This window comes from Pteropus alecto, unplaced genomic scaffold (assembly GCF_000325575.1).
Source record: "Pteropus alecto unplaced genomic scaffold, ASM32557v1 scaffold555, whole genome shotgun sequence".
Taxonomy (NCBI): domain Eukaryota; kingdom Metazoa; phylum Chordata; class Mammalia; order Chiroptera; family Pteropodidae; genus Pteropus; species Pteropus alecto.
The window spans coordinates 96827-112164 of NW_006436809.1; the positions used below are offsets into that span (position 1 = coordinate 96827).

General features: G+C 40.3%; 1 protein-coding gene across 4 annotated transcripts; it reads left to right on the top strand.

The window, feature by feature from the left end:
• The first annotated feature begins 1612 nt into the window (after window positions 1-1612).
• On the top strand, window positions 1613-15332 carry MOG (myelin oligodendrocyte glycoprotein). 4 transcript variants are annotated; one of them, XM_006913640.2, is made up of 8 exons: window positions 1613-1919; window positions 3092-3439; window positions 7528-7641; window positions 12787-12807; window positions 13159-13179; window positions 13816-13932; window positions 14231-14251; window positions 14672-15332. In XM_006913640.2, exons 1-8 carry the CDS (start codon window positions 1838-1840, stop codon window positions 14683-14685), a joined length of 738 nt encoding a protein of 245 aa, XP_006913702.1. In that variant the 5' UTR covers window positions 1613-1837; the 3' UTR covers window positions 14686-15332. The 4 variants fall into 4 exon arrangements, with proteins under 4 accessions (XP_006913702.1, XP_024903841.1, XP_024903842.1 ...); XM_025048073.1 differs by lacking the exon at window positions 14672-15332 and having other exon boundaries at window positions 14231-14547; XM_025048074.1 differs by lacking the exon at window positions 14672-15332 and having other exon boundaries at window positions 1660-1759; window positions 14231-14547.
• Window positions 15333-15338: the final 6 nt, after the last annotated feature.

Here is a 15338-nt window from a genome sequence, read left to right on the forward strand (position 1 = left end):
CATGCTCACCCGTTCACCTCTCCTGACCTTGACTTTCACCCTCACAGCTCCAGAATATCCAACCAGCTTGTGCCCAAACTCCAGCTGCTTTGCATGGAGAAAGAATAAGCAACTCCTAGACTCATCTACCAGAGTCTGTCCTTCTAGCCCCTGATGCTCATCTCAGACAAAAACAGAAAACATATGTTCCAGTCATACATACATATGTCATACTGCACTACTGAGCATTTGAAACATGGCTGGTACAATCAAAGAACTGAATTTTTAATTTTATTAAATTTTAATTCAAATGGCTGCTGTGGCTAGTTATTACTGTATTAGACAACATGGTTTAAGTTGTCCGTCCAATTCTTTATTATTATTATTTAATGAGATATCCTTGCTTTAAGATTGGAAAATATATTTTTCAAACTTGGTGCTGATGCTAGTCTCATCTTTCAGTGATCAGCTGATCTCAGGAGGTAAAGAAAAAAGTCATATTTCCATTCCAGATCTTACTTTCCCCTATGACACTGAAGAAATCATAAAGCGATGCCAAGGCTGGAGGGACATGTCTTGGTTGCTGGCTTTGTCCTTATTGGCTGTGATGACTGACAGCTGCTGACCTTGCTAATAATCCTCTTTCCTCCATGCTTGCCTCTCTAAGCACAAGTGGCATCAACTCCCAATGTTAAACGTAGTGGGGGGCACATCCCAAGATGTGCCTCTATGGGATGCAGATTGTTTGAGCTAAAGGCAACCAAGACCCTGTGGGCTCAAGAGAAACTTCTGCTGTCCCCTAAACCACCTCGAGAATTTGAATTAGGGTCATGTCCATAATAACAGATTATCAGAGATAACCTTATTTTTTTAGCTATCTATAGAGCAGGACAAACTTCTAATTACTAAACATCTGCTCTTCTCCTCATCCTACAATGACCCTTTGAAGCTTCAAGGCACCTCACCTCATCCTTAGCTCAGAATGCCATATATACCTCATTTTAACTTTCTGTTCCTTTCATGCGTGTGGGGTCTCTGACTCTCTCACATATACAGAGTTCCCATACATATGTGTGTAATTAAATTTGGTCATTTTTCTCTTGTTAATTTGTCTCATGTATATTTGATTATTAGACCAGCCAGAAGAATCTTGAGGGTAGAGGAAAATTTCTCCTCCCCACTTTGCCAACAAACTCATGACTTACCTAAATGTATTCTTTGGGAGCAAGGAGCTAACTAAGCCCAAACATATCACACATCCAAACTGTAAGAAAGGGAGTTTGGATTTGCAGTAGGAGAAAGGGAAGCTAGACATCAAGAAGAATGGCTTGGTAATGACAATTATGAGAAAGTAGAAATAGAAAAACAAGTCTAAATGTTCTTTCTTTTTTAAAAGCCAGCAATGATCCCTCTCCTTTGGCTAATATCAGCAAGACAGGGGTTGAAGGAAACTTACAGATTACATGTATAAGCCTCTTCCTGAGGTCCAATGAGTAAGCGGTCTCAGTCCCAATTAGTCATATCCTAGAAGTCCCCTCAAAGGCTGGTTTACTGGGAGGGAGTGGGGGAGGAAGGCCCAGTACCAGGCAGCCTCTGCTCCATAGCTCTGAGGGGGTGGGGAAAGCAAACTCTGGTCATTCCCCGGGTCTGTAGCCCTATTGTGTAAGTGCCTGGCAAGGATGACATGGGGCTTTTCCTCTGAGCACAGCTGCAAGCATGGCCAGGAGGAGGCAGGACCTGGGAACACTGCCCTCCCAGATCCTTCCGGGCTTTTTCAGTGGTAGGTGACATGCACCCTGAGGGCTTCCATTCGGTCTGACTCTAGTGCAGGGGCTTTCTGTCCCCAGTGAAAGTAGAGATGGCAAGTTTCTTGAGCTCCTTTCTACCCAGCTGCCTCCCCTGCCTCCTTCTTCTTCTCCAGTTGTCTTCCAGTTATGCAGGTAAGACTGATCTTTATTCCTTTCCCAGGGAGACCCTGAGAATAAAAAAGCTAGTTTCCCTGGGCTCACCCCCTTCAATTCATCCTCAAGTTGCTATATAAATTATTTTTCTGAAACACAGATGTGCTGACATTGTTCTCCTCCTCCGAAAACTTCAATGGCTCCCTACAGCCTTCAGAATAGAACCCTAACTTCATAATATGACCTTAACTCCAGGCTTTCCTTGAACTCATTGTTACCTATTTTTTTTAGCTTTGGTTTCTCACCTATCACATGGGGATATAATAATAACAACCTCTTGGAGTTGCTGTCAGCATTCAGTAAGATGAGGTACCTAACATGCTTATGTAGCGCCTGTCCCGTAGTAAATCTTGATCAATGTTTGTTGGATTGTAGTATCTTGTCATGTTTGTAAGTTCTATTCTGCATGATTGGGCACTAGTAAGTTTCTGAAGAAGTGCCCTGTACTCTTATGTTGGGGAGAAATAAAAGAAATAACAGACAGATTACCAACTTCAGGGAGCTACCTAACAGAGGAGGCCCAGTCCCCACACTCCCTTGGAAAACCTTTGCAGGTGTAATGAAGAAACTAGCATTATGGTCTAGTAGCTCAGAGTCTAGCTGAGGAGACACATTCCATGTAAAAAAGACTGTGAGCATGTACAGGGCAGTGTCCAGGAGCTGTAGTGAGGACTGGAGGTACAGAGGAAAAGAAGAAGAAAACAGAGCCACTTCTGGGGTGCAAGGTCTCAGGGGAGAAGAGTTTGTGAATAGGGTTGGAATAAAGACAGAGAGCTGACAGGAAAGCTCAAGGGAGAATTAACTGTGAGATGCTAGATCGCATTCCAGGGTGGGACCTGAAGGCCAGACTAAAGAATCAGAGATGGATACAGCTGGCAGAAAGGTGAGCAGCCACTGTCCAGATGATCACACACCATAATTTTCTGTCCAGGGCTCTTTCCATAACTAGAAACTTTTTATTTATATAAATATTCAAGAAGAAAAACTGAGCTCTTTCTTGGCTCTAGAATGCCATTTAAAATGTTTATTCAAAACTCCATTTAAAATGAGAGTATCTTCTTCCTTTCCTGTTTGGAAGAAGCCCTTCCCATGACTGCTTGTTTTTCATGGTTCCCTCTGATGCTGTTTCTTTTCTTTGGTGTCTTGGACAGGACAGTTCAGAGTAATAGGACCAGGGCACCCCATCCGGGCTCTGGTGGGGGATGAAGTGGAATTGCCATGTCGCATATTTCCTGGAAGGAATGCTACAGGCATGGAGGTGGGATGGTACCGGCCACCCTTCTCTCGGGTGGTTCATCTCTACCGAAATGGCAAGGATCAGGATGGAGAGCAGGCACCTGAATATCGGAGCCGGACGGAGTTGCTGAAAGAGACTATTGGTGAGGGGAAGGTGACCCTCAGGATCAAGAATGTAAGGTTCTCAGATGAAGGAGGGTTCACCTGCTTCTTCCGAGATCATTCTTACCAGGAGGAGGCAGCAATGGAATTGAAAGTGGAAGGTGAGTAGTGCCATATAATACTGGGTATTATTTGTTGGGTGGCCAAGACCTCCCTTTGAGACTTTAGTCGTTCTCTTACTTGAGATGAGATCCTTCAACTCAAACGTCTCACTCCTGGGAATCAATTCCGTAGAAGTATGTACATCAGTACAGAGGCATTTATACATATACTCCCAAATGTATGTTGCATCATTATTCAGAATGGGAAAGACCTAGAATCAAAGTCAATGCCCATGAGTAGGGAAGTGACTAAATGTTGTTATCCATACTAAGAAATTATACAGCTACTAAAAAGATTGTTTTAGGACTGTAGCAGATGGCTTGGGGGCATTCCACAAGGTATTGTTGAGTGATAAAAACAAGCTACACAATGTAGAGAACAAAAACAAAACCTTGTATTTGTGAATATATATATAATGAAAAGAGATCCATAAGAAAGTTAACATGGTTCACTTTGGGGGAAGAGGGGAGAGGAGAGAGGATGAGGTGTGATCTAACAAAAGAAGATAAAAGAAAATATCATAATTATCCATATGATTATATCTATCCACTCATATAAAAATATATAATATATACATTTGTAGGTACATATAGAGAAAAATTAAAGAAAAAATTTTAAGAAATAAAATAGAAAAAAATGATAAATGGAAGAAGCAAAATCCAAAATGATCAATTTCTGATTCATTTATGCTACTAGAGAATATGAATAACCTGAAAGTTAATCTATCCAAGTAGATTTTTTCCTTCTTGTTTTGCTTTGGAATATCTTTTTATTTATTTGTTGTAAACAAGAAGATTATTCCTAAAGAGTTAAATTGATCAAATCCAATGTGTTTGTGGTGTTTTATTATGTGAGAAACATTATTGAAAAATATATTCCTGGTCAACATAGTTGAAGTGAATAAGTAAATCAAACAAATATCTGAATATAACCATAGAAAGAAAGAAATGTCACCTTTAGATTTAACTTCCACCAGTTCCCTTCTCCAGAATTTTGTTTCAGTATGTTTTATGCAATGGATGACTTTGAAAAGTTTGTTTGTTTGTTTTATACCAGGATGGCTAAGATGTGGACAAGGTGAAGTGGATGAAGGGCTTTAAAAGTTAAATGCTGTTTAATTGAAGAACAAAAATGTTCTGAGAGTCCTTTCCCTTTCCCTCCTTCCTTCCTCCCCATCTGCAGCAAAACATCAGAAATCCATCAGACAATCAATCACTTTTGTATCTTGAGGGTGACTGTTACAGTGCTGGGACCAGAAGAGGCATTGTATGCAGGATAACAAAGAGCTATTTCTAAAGACAGATTGCAGGGATATGAAAATAGCTTTGTATGTCACAGAATGTTCTTCATACAGCTGTTTTTATTGGGGGATTTTTACCTGCACAGAAGTCTGATAGTGAAGACATCTCCAATTGGCAGATTTTCCTCCTTCCTATTCAATAATTCTCTAGCTCAATATACTGCCTTCTCAGTATACCCTACCCCAACCATACTGAAAAGAGAAAGAAAGAAAGAGAGAGAGAGAGAGATAGAGAGAGAGAGAGAGAGAGAGAGAGAAAGAAAGAAAGAAAGAAAGAAAGAAAGAAAGAAAGAAAGAAAGAAAGAAAGAAAGAAAGAGAGAGAGAAAGAAAGAGAGAAAGAAAGAAAGTAAAAGAAAGAAAGAAAGAGAAAGTAAGAAAGAAAAAAGAAAGAGAAAAGTTACCTAAAAATTTTGCCTCAGGAAAGGAAATTTTACTTTGTATTGGTTTCCACACTCCTCTTCCTCCCATCTCATAGTCTGCATGCCTAAGTGTCTATAAAAAGAGTGTTTCACAACTAAACAAGGGACCACTTAGCCTGGGGAGCTGGGGAGCAGAGGCAAATTTAGGACTGAAATGCAGTAACTGTATTATTGCAAGTTTCAGATGTCATTACCTCTCTACCTTCTCTAAAGAATTTTGCTGTCTCCCATTTTTTTCTTGTGATTTTTGTGACTTTATTAGTAGTTGTCTCTAATCCTTTTTACAAACTCTTCATTACAGAACTTTAAAACACACACAAAATAGAGAGAATAATAATAATGAGCTTCCAGGTACCCATTACTGCCTGCAACAATTATGGACCAAAAGACAACCTGTTTCAACTGACCCCACTCATTATCACCCTCTGCAACTGAATTAGTGAAACAAATCCTAGGCAGCATTATCATTTCATTGCTAAATTCTCAAGAATGTATCATTCAAATATAAGAACACTTTAAAATAATCACAATACTATTATGATATCTTTAAAAGTTAACAAAAATTCTTTAATATCATCAATATTGTCATCTCTACTTAACAGGTGAGGCAACTGAGGCTTGGAGAGTTCAAGTCAGTGCCTGAGCTGGGATTCAAACCCAGGCTGCCTACCTCATTGATCAGGTTCTTTCTGCTCACTCCTGTGGATAGAAGGCCTTATTCATGTGGGAAGAGTAGTAACTGAGTTTCTGGGATGAATTCAAGGGGAGAAAAAAAGACCCCAAAATAATTTTGTTCTTCAATTAAACAGCAATATTTGAACAATCTGTGTTCAAATTTTCCTAATTGTTTCATAAGTATGTTTTTACAATTGGTTTGTTTGAATTGGATCCAAACAAGATCCACATGTTGGTGTTTGCTCTGTAGTGTTTCCCATGGTCTATATTTTGCTGATTTCATTCCCATATTATTTAACACAGTGCTCCATAACCTGTATTTTCTGTAAACTAATAGATTGAAGATGCATGTTCAGATTTAAGTTTGATTTATTTTGTCAAGTATGCTTCTGTAGGTGATGCTACATACTTCTTATTTTACATTAGAAGGCTCCTAATGTCTATTCTTTTTGTGATTGTTCAAGTACACAAGGTGTGCAAAATAAAAGAACTAAAGTGTGTACTTGCTAAATCATGTTGCTATAGGTAACTTCTGATAAGAACTTGAAAGTAGAGTTTGCTGCATTTTCTTCTATGATTGCATTTAAACCTAAGAAACCTTCCTGGACCCACTTAATGTTGCTTGCTGTGACTTAATCCCTACCTTTAATGACGATGCCTTTATCTAGCCCCATAAAGCAGAGAACAAGATGAAAAGGACTTGATTCGCAGCATGGCACATGGGAATTAGGCAGGCAGAGCTTGGGGACACTGAGGAGCAGATTCTATAATGGGAAATAGGCGGGAACCAGACGGTGGAATCCCCTCCCTCATTACCCAACCCACTCCACATTCACTCAGTTACCAAATTCTGTGGATCCTCCTTTCTCAAATGCTCCAGAAAAGGGGTTCTTAATCCTTCTGTGTTATGTACCCCTTTGGTGGACTATTGAAGTTGATGGATCCTTCTTAGAAAGATGTTTTAAATGCATAAAACTTGGTACTGAAATAGTTACCAAAATATTAAAATGATAAGATATGGAGTGGCCCTGATAATTAGTGTAATTTTAAAATAGTGATGAATATAAGTAATATTTTGAGATTTCTACAACTCCACGTGATATGAAAATATTTGTGCTTTTCATTGATGACAAAGTCACAGGTTTTGTTCATATTATTGTGGTGTTTTGCCTACAAATATAGTAGAAACACTAAATTCCAGTTTAAAGGTTACCGAAAAGAAATGTGTACTTTTTCCCTATTTAAGTTCACAGACCCCTCGACTTCCTACATCTCTACCACTGTCCTGCTTCAGGATGCTGTTGTTTTTTACTTTCACTCTTACCATGGCCTCTTAACTGACCTCCCTGGGAGTCTCCTCTAGTCCCCGAGCCAGTAAATCGGAACTTAGCACTCCTCAGCTTGCAGTGTGCAAAAGTACCACCGTGGCCTTGAGGATCAGATCTAAGTCCCTTAGCTGGTTCTTGAAACTCTCCAAGATTAGCCCAATATACAACTTTGAATCCTGTTTTTCTAAACCTCTAGCCCCTCTTAGAAACCAGTATTCCTTCAAGGCTAAGATCAGGTGTCAATTTTGTTATCTTCTTTGAATCTTGGTGATATTCATTTTTTTATTCAACCTGATTTATCGAGCCCCAAGCACTGTGCAGGGAGTGGAGGATACAGTGCTGGGCCTGCCGGTTCTGGTTTCAGATCCCTTCTACTGGATCAACCCTGGAGTGCTGGTTGTCATCGCAGTCCTGCCTGTGCTCCTCCTACAGATTGCTGTGGGCCTTGTGTTCCTCTGCCTGCAACACAGACTGAGAGGTACAGACTGAAGGGTGGGCAGCTTAGGATCCATCCCTGAAATGAGCTGTTTTCTTAAAGCTTAGTCAGCTAACATTTATTTTTTGAGTGTATTCTGGGCTCAGAATTCCTTAATGGCAAGTTTTACATCGTACTGAATGCTTTAATATGGATAATGGGAACTTCCATCTCCCTATGAGGTAGGGTAACATGTAATAGTCCCATTTTACAGAGGAGGCAACTAAGGCCTGAAGTGGTTTCATGATTTACTTAAACTGACAGCTTGTAAGTGGCAGAGGTCAGGCCCAATCCCATCCTCTGACCCCTGTACCATATCTAGCAGTTTTGTGCAACTGGGAGAGTGTGAGCTTCAAAGTCACACAGGTCAAAGCTATTACAAAGTTTAAATAAAAATATTGTAAGCAAAAGACCCTACCACATAGGTATTCAAAAACTGTTTCCTCCTTCTTTTCTTCTTCTGTTCATTTTTTTTAATTTATTTTTTTTAATTGAAGAAATTATTTAAATTGTTTTTTCCCCCGTCTACCTCCCCCTTTTCCTCTCCCCACTCCCTTCTGATATCACTAGTCCATTGTCTATGTCCATGAGTCTCTGTTTGTCCTGTTCATTTGTTACTTTTAGGTTTATCTCCCACATATAAGTGAAATCGTGTGATTTTCAACTTTTTCTGTCTGGCTTATTCTGCTTAGCATGAATATCTCAAGGTCCATCCACATTGTCACAAATGGCAGTATTTCATCTCTTCTTAAGGCTGAGTAATATTCCATTGTATATTCCATTGTATCACAGCTTCTTTAGCCAATCATCTATCATAGGACACTTCAGTTGCTTCCATGTCCTGGCTACTGTGAATAATGCTGCTATGAACATCAGTGTGAGTGCTATTTTCCATAGCGGCTATACCAATTTGCACTCTCACAAGCAGTATATGAGGTTCCTTTTTCTCTGCATCCTCTCCAACATTTGTTATTACTTGTCCTATTGATTAAGGCTATTCTAACAGGTGTGAGATGGTATCTTATTGTGGTTTTGATTTGTATTTCTCTAATAGCTAGCAATGTTGAGCATCTTTTCAAATATTTGTTGGCCATTTGTATGTCCTCTAGGGAGAAGTGTCTGTTCAAGTCCTCTGCCCATTTTTTTGATTGGATCATTTGTTTTTTGTTGTTATTAAATTGTATGAGTTCTTTGTACGTTTTGTATGTTAGGCCCTTATCGGAGGCGTTGCTTGTAAATATATTTTCCCATTTGTCTCTTTACCTTGTTGACGATTTCTTTTGCTGAGCAGAAGCTTTTTAGTTTGATGTAGTCCCCGTTAATTGATTTTACCTTTTACTTGCCTCGCCTTTGAAGTCAAATTCATACAATCCTCTTTAAGTCCAAGGTCCTTGAGTTTAGTTCCTATGTTTCTTTCTATGTATTTCATTGTTTCAGATCTTATATTCAGATCTTAATCTATTTTGAGTTACTTTTGGTGTGTGGTGATAGATAACAGTCTACTTTCGGTGTGTGGTGATAGATAACAGTCTAGTTTCATTCTTTTGCAGGTGGCCTTTCAGTTTTCCCAGCACTATTTATTGAAGAGGATTTCCTTTCTCCACTGCATGTTTTAGGGGTTTTTTTATCGAAAATTATTTGTCCATATAAATATGGATTTACTCCTGGACTCTCGATTCTGTTCCACTGGTCTGTGTGTCTGTTTTGCTGTCAATACCATGCTGTTTGATTATTGTCACTTTGTAGTATAATTTGAAGTCGAGCAGAGTGATGCCTCCAGCCTCATTCTTTTTCCTCAGGACAGCTTTGGCAATTTGGTGTCTTTTGTGCTTCCATACAAATCTGATGATATTTTGTTCCTGGGATTTTGATGGGGATTGCATTAAATCTGTATGATGCTTTACGTAATATAGTCATTTTAACTATGTTGATTCTTCCAATCCAAGAACATGGAATATCTTTCCATTTTTTTTTATATCTTTGATTTTTTTTAATAGGGTCTTGTAGTTTTCATCATATAGGTCCTTCACTTGTTTCATTAAATTTATTCCTAGATGTTTTATTCTTTATGTTGCAATTTCAAAAGCAATGATTTTTCCACTTCTTTTTCTGTCACTTCATTATTAAAATATAGGAACGCTATGGATTTTTGAACGTTGATTTTGTATCCAAAAACTTTACTGTATTTGCTTACTGTTTCTAATAGTGTTCTTGTGGAGTCTTTAGGGTTTTCTATATAGAGAATCATGTCATCCACAGATAGTGACAGTTTGACTTCTTTGTTTCCTACTTAGATGACTTTTATATCTTTCTCTTGCTTGATTGCACTCACTAAGACCTCCAATGTTATATTGAATAAGAGTGGTGATAGTGGACAGCTTTGCCTTGTTCCTGATCTTAGAGGGGAGATTTTTAGTTTTTTACCATTGAGTATAATGTTGGCTGAAGGTTTGTCATATAAGGCCTTTATTATATTAAGGTATTTTCCTCCCACACTGATTTTAAGTGTTTGATCATAAATGGATGCTGTATCTTGTTGAAGGTGCTTTCTGCATCTATTGATATGATCATATGATTCTTAATTTTTAATTTGTTTATGTGGTATATCACATTAATTGATTTGCCTATGTTGAACCATCCCTGTGCTCCTGGGATGAAGCCCACTTGATTGTGGTATATAATATTTTTAACATGCTGTATTTGCTTTGCTAGTATCTTATTTAGGATTTTTGCATCTGTGTTTGTGAGAGATATCAGTTTGTAGAGTTTTTTTATGTGTGTGTTATCTTTACCAGGTTTTAGTATCAGGGTGATATTGGCTTCATAAAAATGTGTTGGGAAGTATTGCCTCCTCTTTGATTTTTTGGAAGGATTTGAGGACAATAAGTTTTAAATCTTCTTTGAATGTTCGGTAGAATTCACTAGTGAAGCCATCTGGTCCTGGACTTTTACTTTTTGGTAGATTTTTGATGATTCTTTCAATTTCCATACTGCCGATTGGTCTATTTAGGTTTTCCAGTTCTTGATTCAGTCTAGGAAGGTTGTATTTTTGAAAGTACTGAACCATTTCTTCTAGGTTTTTAAATTTGGTGTTATATACTTTTTCATAGTATTCTTGTATGATCCTTTGTATTTCTGCAATGTCAGTTGTAATTTCCCCTCTTTCATCCCTGATTTTGTTTGTGTCTTTTCTCTTTTTTCTTTAGTGAGTCTAGCCAGGGATTTGTCAATTTTATTAACCTTCTCAAAGAACCAGTTCTTTATTGCATTAATTTTTCTTTTTTTGTGTGTGTGTTCAATTTCATTTAATTCTGCTCTAATTTTGATTATTTCTTTTCTTCTGACGATTTTAGGCTTCATTTGTTCTTCCTTTTCTAGTTTTTTTTAAGATAGCATTAGGTTGTTTATTTGGGCTCGTTCTTGTTTTTGGAGGTAGGCCTGTGATGATATGAACTTTCTCCTCTTATGACTACTTTTTCGGTGTCCCAAAAGTTTTGATATGTTGTACTATCATTATTATATCATAAAGAAGATTTATTATATAATATTCCCTAGCTTGTTGCAAAGAAGGTGTTTTTCTTTTGGTTTCCAGTAGATGGTGTATAAGCCTCTTGACTCTCTGCTTTATATAAAGTCTTAATAATGTCTTTTTTTTCCTTATGGATGTTTGATCATACTTGCTACCCTCAGTCTCAGTTCTTGTCAGTGTTAATGACAGTTTCTGTAGCATTTGCTCAGATTCCCCTAGAGTTCTGCAGCATTCCTTCTCAGAGGGTATGGGGGAGGGGCCCTCTGGGTTGGGGGATGGGGGCTGCAGCTTGACTTCAGCTTTGCAACCATGTCTGGTAAAAATCAACTGTTGTTTCTCTGCAGTCCCTGTTTTTCTGCCGTCCCGCTTCTCTGCTTTCTGCCCAGAGGACCAGGCCCTGCCACAGGCTGCGCGGAACTTGCAACTTCCCCGGGCAGGGCTATTCAAGGAAGTTGCCGCACCTTATCCCCTCCCACTCCCCCTCCCCTTACAGGGAGCTCCAGCAGCTGCAAGAGGAACTTCTTTATTTCTCCCAGTCCACCACCCGATTCCCAGGGTTCTGACCTGTGGTAGCTCTTATGCACAGATCCCATGCTCAGACGTGCTTTTGTGCAATTGGGTGGTTTTTTTGTTGAGTTTTACATGTTCAGCTTATTGTTGTTTCAAGGGGAGAGATCCAGGGACGTTTCTCACTCTGCCATGTTTCTGATGTCTTCCTCCCTCCTTTTTTTCATTCAACACTAAGGACTCAGGTTCAGCTGCCGATAAAGCTCCTCTTTTGTGCCCAGAGTTTCCATTCTGAGTCTTCTCCTCCCACCAAGTGTTCTTCTCAAAACCAAAGCACTCAGAACCCTAATTCTTCTCTTCCCCCTCTCACTCCTAAGAAGATAAAGCAGCAAGGAGGGCTTGGTCTATGTGAGGGGGGATGTTGGTAGGATCAACAATGGGGTCTTTTTTTTTCTCCCCTTGAATTCATCCCAGAAACTCAGTTATCTACTCTTCCCACATGAATAAGGCCTTCTATCCACAGGAGTGAGCAGAAAGAACCTGATCAATGAGGTAGGCAGCCTGGGTTTGAATCCCAGCTCAGGCACTGACTTGAACTCTCCAAGCCTCAGTTGCCTCACCTGTCAAGTAGAGATGACATCCTCCCTCCTAAACTGTAAGGGAGGATTAAAGGGGATAATGTTATGTAAAGTGCCTAGTACAGAGCCCCTCACAAAGTAGCTGCTCAACTAAATGTTTAGTTCCTCCCTTCCTCATTCAGATGGGAAGTGGCTTTATATTTACAAAGTGACAACCCAGCAGGGTGGAGTGGCAATGTGAACTGAGAACCACCTAGAAAAGGAGCAAAGAGCAGTGGGGAAGATAATAATAAAACCTGGTTGGTTTGGGGCATTGCTCTCTACCAAGGCTCTCCACATTCTTTACCCCAATATTTAATCCAGACAACAGCCAAAAAAAAAAAACACCTGGCTCCAAATCCAGTGCCCTTCCCACCAAAAGGATCTCCTGGGCTGGGCAGTAACAGCCTATACAAAGGCCCAGGGCACTGGGTGTGGAAGGGGCCCACCTAATGCCGGAGCAGAAACTAAAAATGTTGACTTTTTCTATTTTAGGAAAACTTCGAGCAGAGATAGGTGAGTTCCAGGCACCTTCCCTCCTCAATCCCTCCCTTCTGGTCTTTTAGCATAACCAAAATGGTCATTTTCCCAGACCATCTTTGCCTTTATCCCAATACCCTGTGCTCCCTTCAGGTGGGAAATTTACTCTTTAAAACTCTCAAAGAGCTGAGAATTGTAGAAAATCTTATTCCTCTTCCCTGATGCCAGCCAGGGTAGGCACAAAATTCTACAGTTTCCCTCCCTCCATCATGTGTCACTGTGTCAAGACTAGAAACAATTTTAAGTGATTATATAACAAAGATTCAGAGGAGAAAGTATCTCCCTTTGAGTGCCTATTAAGTCCCTCTCTGTTTGTTCCTCTTTCAGAGAATCTCCACAGGACTTTTGGTAAGTGCTGGGGTACCCAGCACTCCCAGGTCAGTTTGATGTTTCACTCAGTTCCAATTATCTGAGGAAATAAGGACCCCTGGCTCCTGATTGCTCTCCTCCCTCTTTTTCTTTCTTTAAATAAGTCATTTGCATCTAGGATTGGTAAGATAGGAAATACAAACATACATTTTTATGTGTCAGGCACTAAAACCTTCACCTGTTAACTCATTACAAGCACTGTATGCACACTATTTCTCTTTTCAGGAAATACAAAGGGGAGGTAGACAGATTCTTTGCACATATACTTGATATCTAGTTGAGGAGGTGATACATACACATGAAGTAGCTGAAGAACAAAGTACATATGTATTATTAACTGAACTCATGTAGTGGTATTTTCATAGCTACAGAATGAGTAAACTATACATAACTAATCTGGGAAGGCTTCTTGGAGGAAGAGTGAAGACAAGACACCAAGCTCCACTAAGATGTTGTTCGGGTCCAATAACTTGTCATGTCAAAATAGGGATAAACATAAGCAATATTTTGAGATTTCTGCAACATGTTAAAAAAAAAAAAACCTATATGGAGAGGGGTGGTTGGGCATAAGGGGGAACACTGTTAATCCTGTTTGTTCTGTGGTGAACAATTCAGATCCTCACTTTCTGAGGGTGCCTTGCTGGAAGATAACCCTGTTTGTAATCGTGCCAGTTCTCGGACCCCTGGTTGCCCTGATCATCTGCTACAACTGGCTACATAGAAGACTAGCAGGTGCAGTGGTGGGGCAGCAAACAGGACCACCCATGAGTGGGGGACCCAGTCAGTCCTGAATGGGAAACAAAAAGATAAACCAGGGCTCCAGATTCGGAGAGCCAGGATTTCCTTCTTCTTCTGTCCCCGTGGCCAACCCCAGGCTCCTCAGAGAAGCCATGAAAAGAACCACTTATTGGGATTTGCGGGACACCTTAGTGAAAAGGGCGGGGGGAGGATCCCTGTGAATCTGCAAAAGGAGGATGTGGGGAGGGAGCTAGTCAGCTTCCACCAATCACCTATTTCTCTTTGTTTTCAGGCCAATTTCTTGAAGAGCTAAGTAAGTTTTTTCCTGCAAATAAAGAGCAAAATACCAGGAAAGCAGCAAGAGAAAGAGGGGGCTATTGAAGGATGGAAATCTCAGAGGAAAGGAGGGGCTAGACTGCATGGGTAGAGGGAGAAATCCTGTGAGGCAGAAGCCACTTTGGCCATTTTACAGGGTGGCAAGGAAGGAAGCTGGGGGCACTCCAACCTGCTACCTGATTTGCTCCACTTTCAGTGTCCCTCAGCAAAAATCCCACTCAGGAGGACCTCCTTTCCCATTCCCTATAGCAGCTGCCCTGTGCCTCACCTACAAGACCATCCACTGAGTCAGACATGGAGACTGGATGACCCTAGAGGGCTTTTCCTCTCCCTGGCTTAGTGGTTTCATGTCAGAAACTACTGGCAGATTTTTCAAGTTATTTTCTTCTACTTCTAGGAAACCCTTTCTGAGTGGTGTTGCATCTTGGCAGAAGTGGAGGAGAACCTGCTTGGTCTAAGGACTGGTCCTTAGGGATGTTGCAGTCAAGTTCCATACTCACTGGCCTCTTTGCTGTGGGGACATTCCAATTTGTTCTTCCAGAAATGTTCTAAATTCCAAATAGAATTGATTTCTCCTCTTCTGTCACCTACCTTTTCCCAGCTCTTTTCTTTCCCCATTTTTGCTGCCTACATCTTTCCCACTCTATCTTCCATCTGGAGGCCCTCTCTGGCTACAACCAGGCAGGTGTTCTTCATGAGAGGAAACTTGTGATGGCAAGTAAGGTACAAGAGGGTCTCTGCCATGAACTGAAGACCAGGAACCTCCTCGGTGCAAACTACAGCATGCCAACTTTGCAAAAGGTGGTTGCCCCTTCCAAGACCTCAGCTCCAACGGACAGAACTGAGGTGGAAGAGAAGGAACAAGATGAGTCCAAAACATCAGAGAGCTAAGTGAGCTGCAAAGTGAAGACATGGGGAGAAACCCATAGAATAACGGCCAGAGCTACATCTTGCCCTGGCAGCCTACCAAGGAGCTAGGGAAGTAAAGGATGCAAATTGGGCCACACGCCTCCTTCAAAATGCTTGTTTTACTTCCATGGCTGTATAGATGGGTCCCTCAGACT

What these genes read in the sequence shown, in the direction of transcription:
- MOG (XM_025048073.1), top strand. Translation starts at nt 1,838, where the DNA reads ATGGCAAGTTTCTTGAGCTCCTTTCTACCCAGCTGCCTCCCCTGCCTC. An exon ending in CCTGCAACACAGACTGAGAG is followed by an intron (nt 7,642 to 12,786) that starts GTACAGACTGAA and finishes TTTCTATTTTAG; the next exon opens with GAAAACTTCGAGCAGAGATA. An exon ending in AAAACTTCGAGCAGAGATAG is followed by an intron (nt 12,808 to 13,158) that starts GTGAGTTCCAGG and finishes TTCCTCTTTCAG; the next exon opens with AGAATCTCCACAGGACTTTT.